The 17,937-nt window shown below is 50.5% G+C and overlaps 1 protein-coding gene across 1 annotated transcript in view; it reads right to left on the bottom strand.

Annotated features, from left to right (window-relative positions):
• Positions 1 to 5,991: 5,991 nt before the first annotated feature.
• Positions 5,992 to 17,937, bottom strand: part of PDS5A (PDS5 cohesin associated factor A) — a 1,513,477-nt gene continuing 1,501,531 nt past the window's right edge. Inside the window, exon 33 of the mRNA XM_085642237.1 lies at positions 5,992 to 7,109. Within this exon, the coding sequence (XP_085498363.1) occupies positions 7,106 to 7,109 (4 nt within the window). The 3' untranslated portion in view covers positions 5,992 to 7,105. The remainder of the gene's footprint in view (positions 7,110 to 17,937) is intronic.

Raw genomic sequence — 17,937 nt, 5'->3', positions numbered from 1 at the left:
CGATTTGCAGCAGCCACCTGTCCGATGTGATGGACCACCAGTGGAGCAGGTGATGGCGAACTCTGCTGCCCACTGGCGTGGAATGGGCCTGAAAGCTCGGACTAGGAAGGCTTTGAGGCGGATGCTGCCGGGGTGATGTGGACTGACCGCGTCGTCCTCCAGTACCGCCTCGGCGGAAACCACGTCCGCGACCGCGTGCAGGTTGGTTCTGCGGCCGGTGGCTAGGCGGAGGTGAGGAGGTGCCCCTTCCTTGGCCACGAAAGGAGCGAAAAGCGGAAGTTTGTGGCCGTGGGGCCGGGAGGCCCAAGGACGTGGCCGTAGCCCGGGAGTCCTTGAAGCGAGCCAGCGCACTGTCCGCTTTCTCACCAAAAAGGCGAGCACCATCAAAAGGCATGTCCATGCTCTGGACATCCCCTGAAAAGGACGTGGACCGCAGCCAGGCGTGATGTCGAAGTGCCACCGTGGTAGAAATCGCCCTACCCAGCGAGTCCGTAGTGTCAAGCCCACATCGGATTGCATGGCGCGCTGCATCTCTCCCATCGGCCAGAGCCGAGGAAAGCCGCGCCCGGGCCTCCTCCGGGCACAGTGGCAGCACGTCCTCCACCGCATCCCACAGAGAGTGGGAATAACGGTCCAAGAGACAGGCGGTGTTCAAAGACCGCAGGCCCAAACTGAGCGAAGAGAACAGCTTCTTACCAAACTGTTCCAGTCTCTTGGAATCCCGGTCCGGAGAAGCGGTCAGGAAGGAGGATTGGGAGGTAGAGGCCTGGATAACCAGACCCTCGGGGGTGGGGTGTTGGGACAGAAAACTGGGGTCGCCCGGAGCAGGGCGGTGGCGCCTGGCAACGTTCCTATCCACAGGAGGGACTGTGGAGGGCTTGGACCAGGTGCCCTGCAGAACGTCAGTGAGGGCCTCATTGAATTGCAACAGAGGCTCAGTGGAGCATGCGGCAGACTGAAGCACCTCAGTGAGGATGTTAGTCCTCACAGCCACGGCAGGCAGCTCAAGCCCAAGGGCTTCGGCCGCCTTGCGCAGCACCACAGAAAAAGCTGCACCCTCCTCCGAAGCCACAGTCGGAGGAGAGATGAATCCAGTGTCCGGCGAGGTATCCAATCCACTGGCCTCCCCCAGTTGAGCTGCCCAGTCCTGAGAAAGGTGCCCCTGAAGGGCCATAGGGTCGTCAGACCCCTCCCATTCGCCCCCGTCATCCGATTCCTGGTTAACAGGAGGAATGATCGGAGCCGGTCGATAGACAATATGTGTCTCTAGCGGCGCCGGATGCGGCATCGGGCGGCGCCGCATCGGCGTCGGGACCGTACAGGGGCTAACCCAGGGATCGACGTCGACCGGAGCCGGCGTCGGGGGTGGTATCGGTGTCGGCGCCGGAGGCGTAACGAGGTCGACCGGCGTCGACGGGGGCCCAGGCTCGGGCCCCTCGGGGACCTGCGGCGTCGGGGCCGGAGCCGCTGGCACGCGAGGTCGCCCAGTCGAGTCCGCGGGGCCCGAAGGCGCGCCAGCGGGCGTCGATGGCGGGGCCAGGCTCCTCATGGCCGAGAGGAAGGCACTGACCTCCGCCGGCGTCGCGTCAGTCCCAGGGACCGGCGGGTATGGGGACTTGCGCGGCGCCTACGGCTCCCGCGGAGCCGTGGGGGTGGAACCACCCGGACCCTCGGCCGAGTCGCGCGACCGCCGAGGGGAGTCCAAAGAGCGGTGTCGCCTCTTGGACTTCTTGGAGTGCTTCGACTTACCCGAAGACTTCGAGCCAGACGAGTGACGATGTCGAGTGCGGCTCCGCGACCGATCCTTGGACCTCCTCCTGGACCGGGATCGAGAGGGGCGCGGAGCCGAGTGGTGAAGCTCGAGAAGCTTGCGGGACCGCTCCCGCCTAGCTTTCGAGGTCAGGGCTATACAATCGGAGCACGACTCCGCGTCGTGGTCGAGGCCCAAGCAGTACAGGCACCGGCGGTGATGATCGGTCACCGAAATCAGTCGGTGACAGTCGTCGCAGGCCTTGAAACCAGGCATCCTACTGGCACCAGAGTCGAGAAGTGACCAAAAAGAGTCGAAAAAGTTAGGCAAAAATTGACTAAAGGGGTAGCTCTCCCGGATCGGCGCTTACTGGCGCAGAAAAAAAGAAGAACTGACATCAGCGCGCGAGGGCGGCGTCTAAGTACTCCGACGATGTCATTCCGGCGCACGGCGCCAACGACGGACGCGGAGCCGCAGACGACGCCTAGCGATGCGCAAGGGGTATTGCTGACAAAAAATCTTCCGGATCCATTCTGACGCCTGGGGATATTCTAAGGTGAGGAATCTAACTAATGTGTTTCTTTCAGATCTATCTATCAATTGACCTAGACAGCACAGGGGCATATCTACTCATGCAGATATGTCCTCACATGTAATATAATGCACACTGCCGTAGGGCTACAAAACTTGCTGTAGGGGTGACTTCCATATATTGCATACAGTGTCAGTGGGCATGGCACACAGGAGGTGTACCATGTCGTGTTTTTACAACTGTCTGCACAGTTTCACGCAGCCTGCATGAGTTTGATGGTGGGTACCTTAGGGTGGCACAATACATGCTGCAGCCCTTAGGGACCCTCTCTAGTACCTATGCTGTACCAGGGGTACTTTTTACTAGGGATTTACAGAAGTGCTAAAAGTCTTGCCAATTGGGGAACAACTGACCAGTTACCTTGTTTTAGGGAAAGAGCACTGGGGTTCTGGTTAGACCCAGGGCACTTCAGTCAAAACTGCATCAAATATCAGGCAAAAAGTGGGGGTGACCACATCAAAAAGAGGCACTTTGACACATGGGATTAGAGCAATCCAGTTATGTATTTAACACAAGGTTAAAGTGCTCCCCCCCACCCAGAGTACAGTATGGGGAGAGAGCGTGGTACATTTACAGAGCTGCTGGATAAAATCAGGATCATCCATGTTGGAGCTGTAGGAATTGAGTCGTATGAGAGGTTTTACCCCTGTTAGATGTCTTATCTAACCAGGGGTCATTTTTCTCATTAATTGTAGTATGAAGGTAGCCCATGTTTTACCAATATCACCATATCCCAGGCATATGAGTAGTTTGAAAATGAGCAGTGGCCACTCCATGTGGATGCCCAGGAGGGGTTTGCCTGTGTCCTCCGAGCTTCTCCAACGAGTAGCTTGTGAGGTACTGATAACTCTCCAGCGACCTGGAATTAGCTCTCCTGTGGGTAGCACAGCTAACTAAATTAAAAACCTTTGTTGGGTTGAATTAACATATGTATCCCAAAATTGAAAGGTGTGTCTTTTGGATGAAAATGTAGGTGTTTTCAGAACTCATAAGCTGATGTTTGGGGTAAAATGGATTTCCAAAATATATTTAAAACTTATACTTGAATGATAAATCATTCAATATTACTAATATTACCCTTGTGACTGGGGCATTGCAACTATTTCTGCCCAGAATTACCCATTAGAGGAATTCCAAATTGCAAAAACTTTTCACATTAGAGCTAGCAACTCTGCATGATGCACTGAGGTGATCACTGCTGGTAATTTTGCATGGGGTGGCCACTAAAGTAGTCTTATCTTACGTGGTCACTATTCCAACACTAATAATAATAGTAGTTCAGAATCCCTTTCACTGAATAGTGGCTTTAGTAACAGAAAAGGTTGGAGACCCTTGCTACTACAGCACAAAGGGACTTGTTGCACATTACAATGGTTATTCAAACCTCTAATGTTGCATGTTAAAAATTGGGATGCAAAAACAAGTTGATAGACAGAATGCAGAACAAGGTCATACATTCACCCCAGTACAGAGATCTGGGTCTAAATCCATCGTTTTTTGCTCACCATGCCATTCCAGTTTAAACCCAGCCATATGCAAATCAGTCTTGACCCTGTGCCTCATGGGAACAGTCCAGCCTGAACTGCCAAGCCAGGTCCTCCCTGGACTGGAATCAAGCATCCTAGGACCGGTTTCGGGGTTTCACCCCTCTTCAGCCAGGATAGCTCGATTCCAGTGGCACGGAGAGCACGGAACTCACGTCTGAGCATACCCGTCCCACTCGGGGTGACAAAAGCAAACACAACAGTTGATGGACAGAATGCAGAACAATATCATACATTCACCCCAGTACAGAGATCTGGGCCTAAATCCATCATTTTTTTGCTCACCATGCCATTCCAGTTTAAACCCAGCCATATGCAAATCAGTCTTGACCCTGTGCCTCATGGGAACAGTCCAGCCCGAACTGCCAAGCCAGGTCCTCCCTGGACTGGAACCAAGCATCCTAAGACCGGTTTTGGGGTTTCACCCCTCCTCAGCCAGGATAGCTTGATTCCAGTGGCACAGCCCAGATCTCTGTACTGGGGTGAATGTATGACAATGTTTTCCATTCTGTCCATCAATAGTTCTTTCTGCATTTGTCACCCCGAGTGGGACGGGTATGCTCAGATGGGAGTCCCGTGCTCTCCATGCCACTGGAATTAATAACATTTGCATCAGAAGAGCGTAGGCATTCATGTATCTACTTGCTTTTCTCAAACTAGAACTTACCCATGGGGGGGGGGGGGGGGGGGGGGGGGGAGATCCAAGGGCTGGCATATCCACACCACCGGCCAGACACAGTACAGGGAACAGTAGTGGAGCCCAACATCACAAATGAGTTAGTGAACAATCAAGGAGGCTACCAGCCGCTAGCTACCCACAATTCACCATACGGTCGATGCAGCCTATTCACCCCCCTCCCTCAGAGTGGTTATCCAGTGTTCTCAGCTCAGTTGTATGAGGGGTTGGTTTTGGGGAGAGGGGAGGTGGGTGGGCCAAGAGTGGGTGCCCTGGGTTTACCTCGTGGACCGCACATATACTGCAATAAAGTCCACCAAGCCCAGTAATCGAAGCATGTTGAGGTCTTCAATGTCACATTCAGTTCTAGCCACAGGTAGGCATCCAGGGAATGCCACCCTAGCTGTTGTGGGAACATGAGCCCACATCCCCATTCTATGTGGCTAGCACCCTCTTCCGGTGTGTGCAGGGTGTCGCAGATCTCATTTCTTTGATGAGCTTTTTCACAAATGTTTGTTGTTGGTGCATCCAGTGCTGTGTATCTCTAGACATGTGTTTCAGGATTGCTGTCCTTCAGTAGAGAGTAACATGTGAGACTTGGGGTGCTGACAATGCTGCTCACATTCATCTCATGCTTCTGTACCACTCCCAGAGCGTAGATGCATTCTCGAGCTTGTCATTCCAACAACTCATCAAGGAGGCAATCGCAAAAGGAGGAGGGAGCACACTGCCTGGCATACCAGCACACAATTAGCCCAGATGCATTGTGGTAAATGCAGTGCATGATAACACTAACTTTAGTTGAAATATGCAAGCATCCCAAAAGTTTACATGTAACTCTAAACTGAAGGACAACAATCCTGAAACACTAGTCTAGAGGTACACAGTCCTGGCTGCACCAACAATGGTAAATACCTATGCTTTATTGGAGGATAGTATCTCGACTCTCAGCGTGTATCTTCTGCACACAATTCAGGTATCTGGCACAGTGGTAATATGCTACCTTGGGGGGGGGCGGGGGGGGGAGGAGAGCCTACCTAAATTAAATAATATGGCATTATCAAAGGTGCTTAACTGATGTGCACATGCATTTAGGAGCTATGGTTATCATATACATTTTCATTTTAAACTCAGCCATGTCAATACAGAAAGCAAGATCTCTAAGACTTTCATTTTCGGTGTACAGAAACTGTTGAGGTAGCTATTTTTACTTTACTGGTTCATTTAAATAATGGTTTTAAAACGTGGAAGCGTGCAGAGTGAACATGAAAGCGCTGGGATGTAAAAACATGCTTTGTATAAATAGCTTTTTAAATGCAAATCCTTGTTCCTCTCACTTTAACAAGCTTTTCCCATAGGCGAATACATTATACAAACAACTAACAGGCAGAAAAAAAAACTTGATGGACATAAAAAAGCAACAAACAACTTGACACCTACAAGCGTTTTATTTTATGCAGGAAAACTTAAATATGATTGTGTGTACAAAAAAAGTGTACACTTGTATCTACGCCAAACAATGTCAGAAAAATCGATGCTACAGTATTATTCTAAATTGAGCATTTCGATTTGGGCTTGAAAGGGAAATGGAGTTAAACAAACTTGCTTCCTATATGCATGGAGGTTCAAAGTGAGGCACATACCTTTTCATCATTCCTTACAAAGTGGCCAAAGTCAAACTTATTTAAAAATTGACTTTACTTTACATCATTAATATAAATCTGGTGACAAACATTATAAAATCCAAATGCTGCAATATTTTCACTCCTGCAAGATCAATACAGTATTTCAACATAACTTCTGGAGTAAAATAATGTTTAAAAGGCAATAAAATGTTTTTATAAAACAAACGTCAATATTTACAATTATTGCAAATTAATTAAACTAACATACAGGAAAACTAAATAATGAAAGGTCTACCTTCAAATATTTAATAGTTTTAGATGATCATTGTCCCACTAGGATTTTAAAAAATAATAACAAAGCAACACGATGTTTCATAGTTGGAAGAGGAAGTATCTGTACATCTTATGTTCGAAAGCAGACATGCAAAAAAAACAATTTACAGAAGTCTGTTCAGTAATATCAGGTCATTTAATTAAGGTTTCATTTAATTCTAAGTCACAACATAATTTTAAAAATGGAAAAAGCTTGGCTGTCTAAATACATTTTTAATGTCAGTGTAAGGACAGTCTTGCACTTTTTATAACAAATAACGCAACAAGAAAGTTAATATGTGTAAAATAGTTTAAAACTATGTATATGCATGAACCGGAACTCATGTGTTAAGCAATTTGCTTAATTATTGACTTTTTATAAAAAAAAAAGTCTGAGAAACGTAAGTACAGATGCTTTTCGCCTCCATCGTGAGAGTTTCTGCAGTTCATTTCCTCGGACAAAGAATTTAAAAAGGAAGTTTTGTTTACAGGCCAGAAACGTCTTTTTTAAGAAAGTTCTGTTTTGTACATAAAACTACTGAATCCCAGTTTGTGCAGACCACACGTTTGGCCCTTACTTCTTCCCTTTTCGAGTAGGTTTTCGTTTTACCTTGAAAAGAAAAAGACAACATTAAATAAACTATCACATATAAATTATGAATAAAAAGCATGACGCTAGTATCCTCTGGTATAACTAATAACTCGGATCCAGTGAAAAGCGACCAGCAATCTCGAATGTTCTAAAGCAGCACATCACAATACATTATTGACACGTCCTAGCCACCACTGCCTGCACATACTATATTCAAGTCCTGCTCCATTACTTGCAAGCAGTGTCTGCCAAATCTTCAACATACCTCAAACGGTCAACTCAGCACGTTTGCAGTCCCACGCAACACACCATCTCAAGACATCGCAAGTCAAAAGGTGAAAAGAACAAGTCTTCGCTCCCCAGAACGTCTTGCTACAGGTCGCCCTTGCTCTTTCATTTCTACACTTCATAAAGGAGATGAAAAGTCCCATCTTGAAGAAGCACCTCGAAGTAGAAGAGAACGGCCTCTCACTCCTGTTAACGTTTTTGAACACATCCTTGCATCATTCCTCGCCCCAAATATTGACATTATCCTACGTCTCCACCATTAGAATTGCACTTTATCCATACGTATGCCGGCAGCCTTAAAATTCACGTTCAAAACACTTCCGGATCACCACTATATTCTTCAACATTTTCATTAATCCGTATCAGCTTGCTTTACAAATTAAATTCTTCTACACGGATACTGGTGTGCATTTTTAAGTTCTTATTCTTTTTAAAAATAATGTTTATGAAACAGAGAAACAACACTGAAACATGCTGCAGGCACCGATTGTGAATGTTCACACAATCTGATCAAGTGAGGAAGCTCTGTCTACAAATGACATCTCCTGGTCAATCACAACTGGACCATTAACCATCTACCATATACTTCTAGGTAATTATTAGTTTAAGCAGGTAAATATTTGAAGTCATTCAACTGATGCATAAAATACCTCCAAATTAGTAAATTACATGTGCTTTACCCAAAGCTCTAACAACTAATGTAAGTGAAAGAAGATTCTGCTGGACGATATTAGCAATGACAAAAACATTAGGCACATATTTGCCTACTCCCAAAAACACAGAAAACAAAATATTAGAATAGGAGGGAAAGTATAATTTTACATTTATATATGAAACATGCTCTCTTTTTGAACTACTTGAAACTTTTTATTTTCTTCAATTAGTACGAGTTACTTACCTTCGGTAACGATTTATCTGGTAGAGACGATTCTAGCCGCAGATTCCTACACGTAGAATTATCCCCAGGCTTGAGACTGTATCCGGAAACTTTTGTCACAGCATCCCTGCGCGCCAGGGGCGGGGCGACATTATGCGACTCCGCCCAGAGGGCGTCTGCGTACGTGACGTCAGAGAGGTTACATGAGACCCGCCCAGGCGCGCCTACGTCAGTTTTCTTGGGACAACTTTTCCGCACCACAACGCGGAGTCACCAGATAAAAAAACCGTGGGATCATGGAAACAGTGTGCGAAGAGCAGAAAAGTTGGAAACAAACCAGTGACTAACACCACCACCAGGGTAGTGCCAACACCACAGACCCCAAAGGCCGGGAAAGAAGAACTAGCAGAAACCTGCACAGCCACCCTGCCCGCACATAGACAACCTCCCATCCCTGAGCCCCGAAGGGAAGAACAGGCATAAGTCATGGCACAAGGAGGAAGCCCACCCCCCCTCATCCTGAGCATGGAAGGGGACCAGTCCCAAGACGGACAGGGACAACAAACCACCAAGCCACCCTAACCTAGCGGGCAGCCACTCACAAGGACAAGGGCAAGACATGGCCAGAGGACCCTCAAACCAGTGAACAGCAATGGAAGGGAGGGAGGGGAGGGAGGGAGGACGAGGATAGAAGCAAACCCCCCCCAAACCTGGAGTAGCCAGAGCACCAGCGCACTGAAACCCCAGCCTCCAAAGAATCAAGGGAGGAAGGAACCGCCCCCAGCCGGAGCCACCCGTCAAGAATAAGGAAGGCACTCACAGGAGAGACAGGCAGGCGAGTACCGAAGACCAAACCAAGGGTCCTTGCAGACTAGGGGAGGAAGGGCAGGCCGTTAAGGAATCTGCGGCTAGAATCGTCTCTACCAAATAAATCGTTACCAAAGGTAAGTAAATCGTACATCTGATAGAGACTACTAGCCGCAGATTCCTTTACGTAGAATAGATACCCTAGCAATACCCCCGGGGAAGGAGGGTCTGCGAAAGGACCCCACCAGCCTATGCAGTGCAGAGGGCCCCACAGGGGACCAGATCTGTGGACTAGATAGAACCTCGCCCCTGCCAGGCCAAGGGATCCCCCACAAGCAGAACCCCACCGACCCCAAGGGGACGTAGGAGGGAAAGAAGGCTGAAGAGGATCGCACACCCACAGCAGAGGAGGCAAGGGCTGAGAGGCCGAAGCACCGCACCCCCCCACAAGGCAGCACAGCTTCCGTCGAATGCAGGAAGAAGAGCCTAGAGAGCCCAAGGAAACTAGGTAGAAGAAGGCGAGCCCACTCCAGATGGAGAGCAGCCTGTCAGCCAGAACAATGCCGGCAGTCAAGGCCAGAAGCAAGAAGAACAGCTCGAGGCCCCAGGAAGACCAAGTAGGCAACGCCTAGTATGGGACAACCCAGACCGCAGAACGGAAGCAGGGAGAGAAGGAGAGGCCCAGACCACCACCACAAGTGGCCGCGCACACGACCTCAGGAAACAAAGCAACCTACGGAAACACCAAGGAGAACAGGTACCCGAAGGTGACCAGAACCCTCCAGCAGAGCATAAGCCATATGCCCGCTACCATAGCCCCACATAGGACACATGAAGGCCCAATATTGGGGAACCCTCTTTGGAAGAGCTTCCGTAGCAGAGGAAGAAACAAAAGAACCACGGGGAAAAAAACATCCCCGCAACAGGCTTGACAGCAGCCCAAGCAAAGCAGAAGGGCCAATCTCAGGGCCAAGTCTGCGCAACAACTCCTGCAGAACTCACACACAACAACAGCAACAAGGGGGCGTCCAGCAGCCAACAATGCCAAAGTCCCAAGGAAGGACGTAATCGGCCAGAAAAACATACTCCACAACCATAAGCGCCGGCCTAAAAAGACCTAAAGGCAACCCTAACTCAGAAGTCATAGAGGAGGGGATGGAGGAGGAGGACGGAGCCCTGCCAAGAGCCTCTGGATGGCGGAGTCGCCGGAACATGAAACAACAGACTGCCATCAAATGGGAGATCAATGAGCCTCTCCCGAATATTTTCGGGGAAGACGCCGTCCCGAAGCCAAGCATGGCGACGGAGAGCGACTGAGGAAGCCATGTATTAAATAGAGTTCAATCCATCAAGAATTAAATATAGTTAGTCCTTTTTGGCAGCATATTCAATACATCTTCTCCAGTTCCATCTCCCAGTTGTAATGCCATTAACTGTCTAACTCTCTCCTTGAAGCTCCACACAGAATGTAGAACCTCATTGAAAGAATAACATGTCACCTGCAGTAGCCAGCGATCTAGGATTATCATTTAAAGGAATATACACAGAATTACAGTTTTAATGTATGTAACACCATGGCCCGGCCCAGCGCCTCAGAGACGTCTAGAGTAGAGCGGAGCGGAGAATAAACGCTGCAAGCTCCCGGCCAACCAACGCATGGTGCCGCAAATCCACCTGAGCAGACTCCTGGGATGCTGCAGACCCCAGAGACTCAACCGAGTCCCACAAACAGGAAGAGGCCCTAGCCAGCACACACAAGGTGTTAAGGGCCCGTAGGGCCGTACTGGTCAAGGCGAAAATGTTGCGTCCTTAAGTGTCCAGCCAGCGGGCCTCCCTGGACGGCAGAGCCAACAGGGGCGGTAGGGAGGGAAAAGCAGTCCGTAGAAGGGGACTGGCAGCTGAGGGGTGAACGGACAGGCACGCCGGGTCACGCGGCGTCAGAAGGTGCCGATGCAGAAGATGCGGAGGCACCGGGTCCCCGCAGGCAGGACGCCTCCAAGCCCCTGTCAAGTCAGAAAGGAGCGAACCTTCAAAGGGAAACAAGATTTCCCTCCCACCAGAGCCCTGGTGGAGGACCTCCAACAGATGGTCCGCCGGAAAGTGAGCCACTGGGTCGCCCATGCGTAGGATGCCCACAGCCGTGGATACCGCGTGAGTGAAGGCCGCATCCGTAGGGCCACGCGGTGGAGAAAGCAACTCCTTTGTGGGCGACGGCTGCAAACTAAGGCGGCCGTCCCTGAGGCCAAGCGGGGCGGGCAAGGGGCAGACCTGGAATTCAGGAGGTGCCGAAGAATGAGGGACCTGCCGCTCCTCCGACGGACACCCCTGCCGCAGAAAGGGCGGGGAGCCACCCTTCGACGCCAGTGAAAAAGACACCAAACGGCGACCAGTCTCCGGGGAGGATGACACCAAAATGCAGCCTGCCTCCGGAGAAGAAGGATCGTCCGAAGATGAATCCGCCGTACGACCCCTCTACGGAGCCGTGGAGTCCGCTGCTTGAGGCAGGAAACCGGCGCCATCTGGCGTCGACGGGCAAGGGACCTCCAAGTCACCCCACACCGGAGAGGGGACCAGAGTAGAGCTGGAGCCACAGTGACCTCGGAGTGGCGCCAGGACGGCGCCAGCGCAAACCCCGCCGAGGCAACCACCTTCATGGGGGAACGGGATGGGCCTCGTGAGGGGCCTGAAGCCCTCCGCCGGCCGCGGCTCAGAAGGAGACGAAGGTCGCCCGGCAACCCCTGTGGCAGCGTCAGGGATGATACAACCTCCGACTCGCCCTCCAATGAGGCAGCTGCCTGTGAAGAGGTACGAGAGAGGCCCGGAGAAGGGCAAGGGTTTGCCCTCGACCCGGAGCGGGACGAGGAGGGGCCACTGACCCCTGTGGCTCCACACGGTCCAGCTGCTGCCGGCGCCGTAGCGGCATCACCGCGGTCTTAGATAGGTCCACCCTGCCAAGGGACCGAGAGGGGCTCGGGGATGCGACCCGAGCCCTGGCGACCTCTCGCGACACCACAGGGACCCCCGCGGGGGTTTGTGGCGAAGCAGAGATGCTGTGGCCTGAAGGAGGTGCCCCAGAGGAGGCGCACCACAACAGCACTACATCCTCCAAGCCTGGATCCGACCCAGTCGGCGCCGGGACCGGAGCCACCGGTGGTGCCGCGGAGGGCTCTGCGCGAGGTGAGGGATCCGACCACGCCCCATGAGAGAGGAGACGCCAGCGAGGCCTGCACCGCTGCCGCGTAAGTCTCCATCTGGACTCGCGATGCCCCATCACCAGGAAACGGTGGATAGGATGATACGCGGGGCCACATCACCCGCGGAGAGTCCACACCCCCGGGTAGGCCGAGAACCGGGGACGAACTGCGACACTTACCCACCAGGGAGTGACGCTCACGTGACATCGGAGAATGGCGAGGACGATGACCACACCCGGACCTAAAGCCGTCCGCCGAAGCAGACCGAGGGGAGGACGTCGACCTGGAGAGACGCGCCGAGAGTAGTTTCATGCGGCGCTCCCGCCGCAACTTCGGCTTCAACTTTTGGCACGCCGCACAATCCGAAGTTCCGTGATCCTTCCTCAAAAACCACATGCAAATGAGGTGAGGGTTGGCCGCCGACATAAGACGCCCACAAAACGTGCAAGTTTTAAAGCCTGAAGGCATTCCCACACTGCTCCCACCAAAAAAGAATGGAAGAAAGGGGGGCCTGAAACAGGCCCGTAGCAAGGAACGGATCCGCGTTGCATGCAGAAACGGAAAAAACTGACGTAGGCGCGCCAGGGTGGGTCTTATGAGACCTCGCTGACGTCACGTACGCAGACGACGACTGGGCGGAGACGCGTGATGTCGCCCAGCCCCCGGCACGCAGGGATGCTGAGGCAAAAGTTTCCAGATCCAGTCAAACGCCTGGGGATAATTCTACGTGAAGGAATCTGCGACTAGTAGTCTCTATCAGATACAGTTTTTATTAGTATAGACATATAAACCCCGAGTAAGCTGCCTGAAGCCCTTAAGGGGGCCTCCCTCTTCTAGCTCGGTGTCCTTTGTATCCTGACCGTTTTCAGAGGCTCTAAAATGTTCCACACTATTCTGCGAGGCTGCTGGACTTGACTCAATCTCCCTCACTCCTCAGTCTGGCTGCTGAAAAAACCCACATCTATGACAAGAATCCATCTAAAACAGTTAGAGAAAGAAGCGTTAGAGCAGAAGCCTACTTAATATGTATATTTATGTGGGTTGGTTAGAATGTACCACTGCATGTCCCATGCTCCTCAAGCAGGCTATCTGGTGACAGGAATGTTTCAGTACAGCAGCAGCACTTCCTACAACCAACATGATCCCTTCAATGCTGTAATATATTTAGCTGCAACTTAGCATAGAGAAAAAGAAAAGCTGTACATTGCTTGGCAAAGGCTGTAAATAAGAAACCAGTGGTTGTATTAAGCATACTGCTGTAAGGGTGGTGGGAAACGTGGGCAGTAATCTCACTGCTGGCCCAGAAGACCACCAGTGAGCTTGTGGTGGTGCCAATTATTCCTGGGTCTTGAAGATCTTCTTGAATGACTGGGGTAAAGACGGTATTGTCTGGAACTGTACAAGAATCATGGGAAGTTGGGGGAATGCGAGTAAAGATTAACACATAACTTCATATAATAACAATAAAATGATGTTTCTGGCATTAGGTGAGATAGGTCTACGAGATGGATGCGAATCGAATGTTTGTCTGAAGTTCAGGATGAAAGATGATGAGCAGAAGATCCAGAGGTTACCAGTAGATTGATGATGGGAAAACTCAAGAAAGATAATGATGCAGAGTGAGTTGGTGTAGAGCACAGAGAGAGATGAGGACTATGCTCGTTGTACCACTGCTGCTACAGGTGCGGATGGAATGCCAGGAAGCACCGGGAGCGAGATAATAAGCAGACAGGAGAAAATCAGGCAAGCCTATGCTAGTTACTCCCAGGACACAGAATGTTTGGTAGTGAGGGATGGTTAACTATATGATTTGGGTACGTTGAGGACAATGAGGATGGAGAAATGTGATTCTGAGGTGTGGAGTGAATGAAATCAGAAACCTGGGTGGACGCAACTCCAAGGGGCCTTTGTGACTGCAAGGTTTTGGCAAGTTTAATGAGCATTCTCTCATTGACTGATCAGTAATACACGAATATGCATGAAATGCCCACATCTGTACAACATTGGATCAATGGGTTGCTCCAATTCCTTACTAGGGATAACTGGACTTTGGGCATATATACTTCAACAGAGAACAAACTAGCCGCCTTAAACATAAAAAGTCTGATCACAGTTGCAGATATCTTCCTTCAACGTGCCCGAGACATTCATGAACCTATAGAACTGTAGTGCAGTACGAGACAGTGGAGGTAAGAGTTTCCTTTGTTCTCTGTTAGATGGGTTGGCTTCAGAAGAGATCTGGTGCTGACAATGAACAGCATGCCAACCTTGTAAACAAAACAAAATACATTCCCGACCATGCGATTCAGATTCCAAGAGGCTGAATTATGAATAAAAAGGCACAGATAAAAATAAATTTGAAATGTGACCTTCAATGTCACAACTTTTCTAAATCAAAGGAAGTTTAATTTAGGGCCTGATGTAGAACTTGATGGACAGGTTACTCCATCACAACAGTGACTGATATCCTGTCCACTGAAATATAAATCCAATAGGATGCAATAGGATTTATCTTTTGGCTGACAGGATATCCGTCACCATTGCGATGGAGTACCCCGTCCACCAAGTTCTAAATCGGGCCCAAAGTCATCACAGTCATTTTTGTACAGGTGGTTCTTACTCCCCGACTCTACAGCTTCCTGGCACAGTCTTGCATAGCAAAAACCTACATTTAACTTCAATCTGGGCAGCACAAACACTAAAGACTGCCACCTGAAGCATAAGCGTGTACAATCATTTTCGTGTATACCTGAAGCGTGGAGACTGGAGCTAGCTCAACCTGGAAGAAAGTAATTAAAGGCTGCCAGTGCTAGTCACGGACATGGGTTACTTGTATTTGATGGGCACATGCATACGCTTCCCCTCCAGACCTATGGGACTGTTGAAGACCAGAACACATTGTATTTGAAAGACAGTGACAGCCTATTTAGAAGAATGCAATTCTTTTGAGAGTGACCACACAGAGCATCAATCTTTGCACTCACACCGGTAGCAATGTGCTTGAAGAACTTGTGAAGAGACCTTAGGTAAAAATTTCAGTCACAACGTAACGTTTTAAACTAACAAAAAAAGCAACCCCACTGACATTTACAAGTATTAGTTCTCTCTAGTAACTAACTCATGTCCTAAAGTAACTCGTGCCCATCCCAACTGAATTCATATCTTCACTGTGTTTTACCACAAATTCGTTAGAGGGTTTAGTGTGAATATCTTCTTGTATATGCATGCACAAATGTGATGCCATATTCACAGTGCACTCTGCAGAGTCGGGTGAAAGGACAAGGGGGTTTAAAACACAAGTTTAAGCCCCAGAACATTATGAACATGCAAGTACCCTGTGAAGACCGAAGTTCATAACTCTCCAAGGTCATTATATAGACCCCGTCACTGTTTTGCTGATAACAGTATTGAGTGGGAGAATAGGGGGAGGGGGACAGGGATACGGCCTAATGTACGAGTTTCTTATCTTCGGTAACGATGTATCTGGTAGAGTCGATTCTAGCCGCAGATTCCTTCACGTAGAATTATCCCCAGGCGTGAGACTGGATCCGGAAAACTTTTTGCCCAGCATCCCTGCGCGCTGGGGGGAGGGACGGCATCACGCGGCTCAGCCCAGGCGTACTCGGCGCACGTGACGTCAGCGAGGTCACATAAGTCCCACCCCGGCGCGCCTACGTCAGTTTTCTTCGGGGAACGTTTCCAACGCCACAACGCGGAGTCCGCAGACAAAACTGTGAGAGTATAGGAACAGTGTGCGAAAGAGCAGCAAAAGAGAATGGTGAGGAACAACACCATAAAGATCAGCACCCAGCACTGCAGTACCCAAAGGCAGGGAAAGAATAAAGAACAGGGCAGCAACCCTGCCAGTACAGAGACAGCTCCCCCCCCCCCAAAGACAAGGGACATATGTAAAAATGTCATGACAATAAGCAACAGGACTACAACCCCAACCAAGACAAGGAAGGGGAACCAGTCGGGGACACACAGGGAACGACAAAACTCCAAGACATCCCCATCACAGAGTGTGACAACCCTCATCAGGAACAAGGGCAGAGGCACAGCCAAAAGACCCCAACCTCAAGGGTCGCAAATAGCCAGAAGTACCAACAACCCGATCCTCCCATGTGACAACAGTGAGGAAAAGGTGAACAGGTGAACAGCCCGACAGAAAGAGGGAGAGAATGTACTCATAGAAGACACAGCCACCCACAGGGAAGTGAGTGCAAAAGACCAAGACAGAAGCCCTCGCAGAATGGGGAGGAAGGGCGGGCCGTGAAGGAATCTACGGCTAGAAACTTCTCTACCAGATACATCGTTGTCGAAGGTAAGTAACTCGCACATCTGATAGAGACTACTAGCCGCAGATTCCTTCACGTAGAATAGATACCCTAGCCATACCCAAGGGGAAGGAGGGTCTACGAGAGTAGCTCACCCACTGGGGCAGGACAGAGGACTGCCCGGGGGCAGAGTCCAAACAGGACGAGGAGCCCCGCTCCCCAGGCAAGGGGAAACGAAGTGAAGAAGATATCTTATCCCACTCAGAGGAAACAAGGCAAGGCGCAAAGAGGCCAAACACTGCAAGTCATCGTGAAGCAACAAACGTCCGCCCAAGGCAAGGAAAGGAGCACCGAAGGAGAAGAGCAACCTAGAGACTCCAAGGAGAAGAGGAAGAGCAGAGGCAATCCCAGACAGGATGGCGCCGAAGGAGAAGAGCAGCCTAGAGACTCCAAGGAGAAGAGGCAGCGCAAAGCCAATCCCAGACAGGATGGCGCCGGTGGCAAGGAGCAGGCGGAAGCCGAAAAGGGGAACTCAAGGTCACCCAGGAAGAATCGACCAACACCCCGCAGGGGCAAACTGCGCCCGCAAGAGGGTCCAGAAGTCAGGGACCACCCCCCCCCCCCCCCCCCCCCCCCCGGGAGAAGAGGTAAAGCAGAGTGCAAGGCCCACTGGAAGCAGCAGAGAAGGCAGGATGACAGTCCCACTAAAGCCACAACAGTGCAGCTAGAACAAGAGGGTGGTACTGGCAAGCTCCGCCAGACGCCAGGGACACCACAGAACGAACACTCAAAGCAAAAAGGCGAAGAAGGTTGCATTCGCAACATACCATAACGCCACGAAGAACAGAAGCCCGCAGGCGACCACAACTCCCCAGCACATACCAGTGCTATTTAACAGCCAACCCTGCCCCACATGAGGCATGTCAGATCCAAAGACACGGGAGCCTCTTAGGAAGAAGCAGAGGACAGCAAAAAAGACCTGCGGCAAAAAAAAAACGCAGGAGGCCTAGCAAGCAGCCAGAGGGGAACGCAGAAGGCCCAATCTCATGCCCAGCATGGTGTGAAAAACCCAAAGGAGAAACACACAGTCAAAAAGGGCTGGCCAGCAGCCAACAAAACCACAACCTCAGCCAGACAACCGGGGTGACCCGCCCCAACGGAAGAACAGCTCCAAGAACCAGAGCAACGCGCAGGTCACTGAGGAGGAGAAGGAGGGGGAGGGGGAGGAGGAGGAGGAGGACGAAGCCCCGCCAAGAACCTCTGGATGGCTGAGTCCGCAGGGGCATGGAACAAAAAAGCACCATCGAAGGGAAGGTCCACCAGTCCTTCACGAACATTCTCCGGAAACACACTGTCAAGTTCAAGAAATACTTTATTCGGTTTAAAAGGAACAAAAACCATGA

The sequence above is a fragment of the Triturus cristatus genome, chromosome 2_2 (assembly GCF_964204655.1).
Source record: "Triturus cristatus chromosome 2_2, aTriCri1.1, whole genome shotgun sequence".
NCBI lineage: Eukaryota > Metazoa > Chordata > Amphibia > Caudata > Salamandridae > Triturus > Triturus cristatus.
Note: the sequence above shows the minus strand (reverse complement) of the source record. Positions and strands in the feature narration are given on the sequence as shown.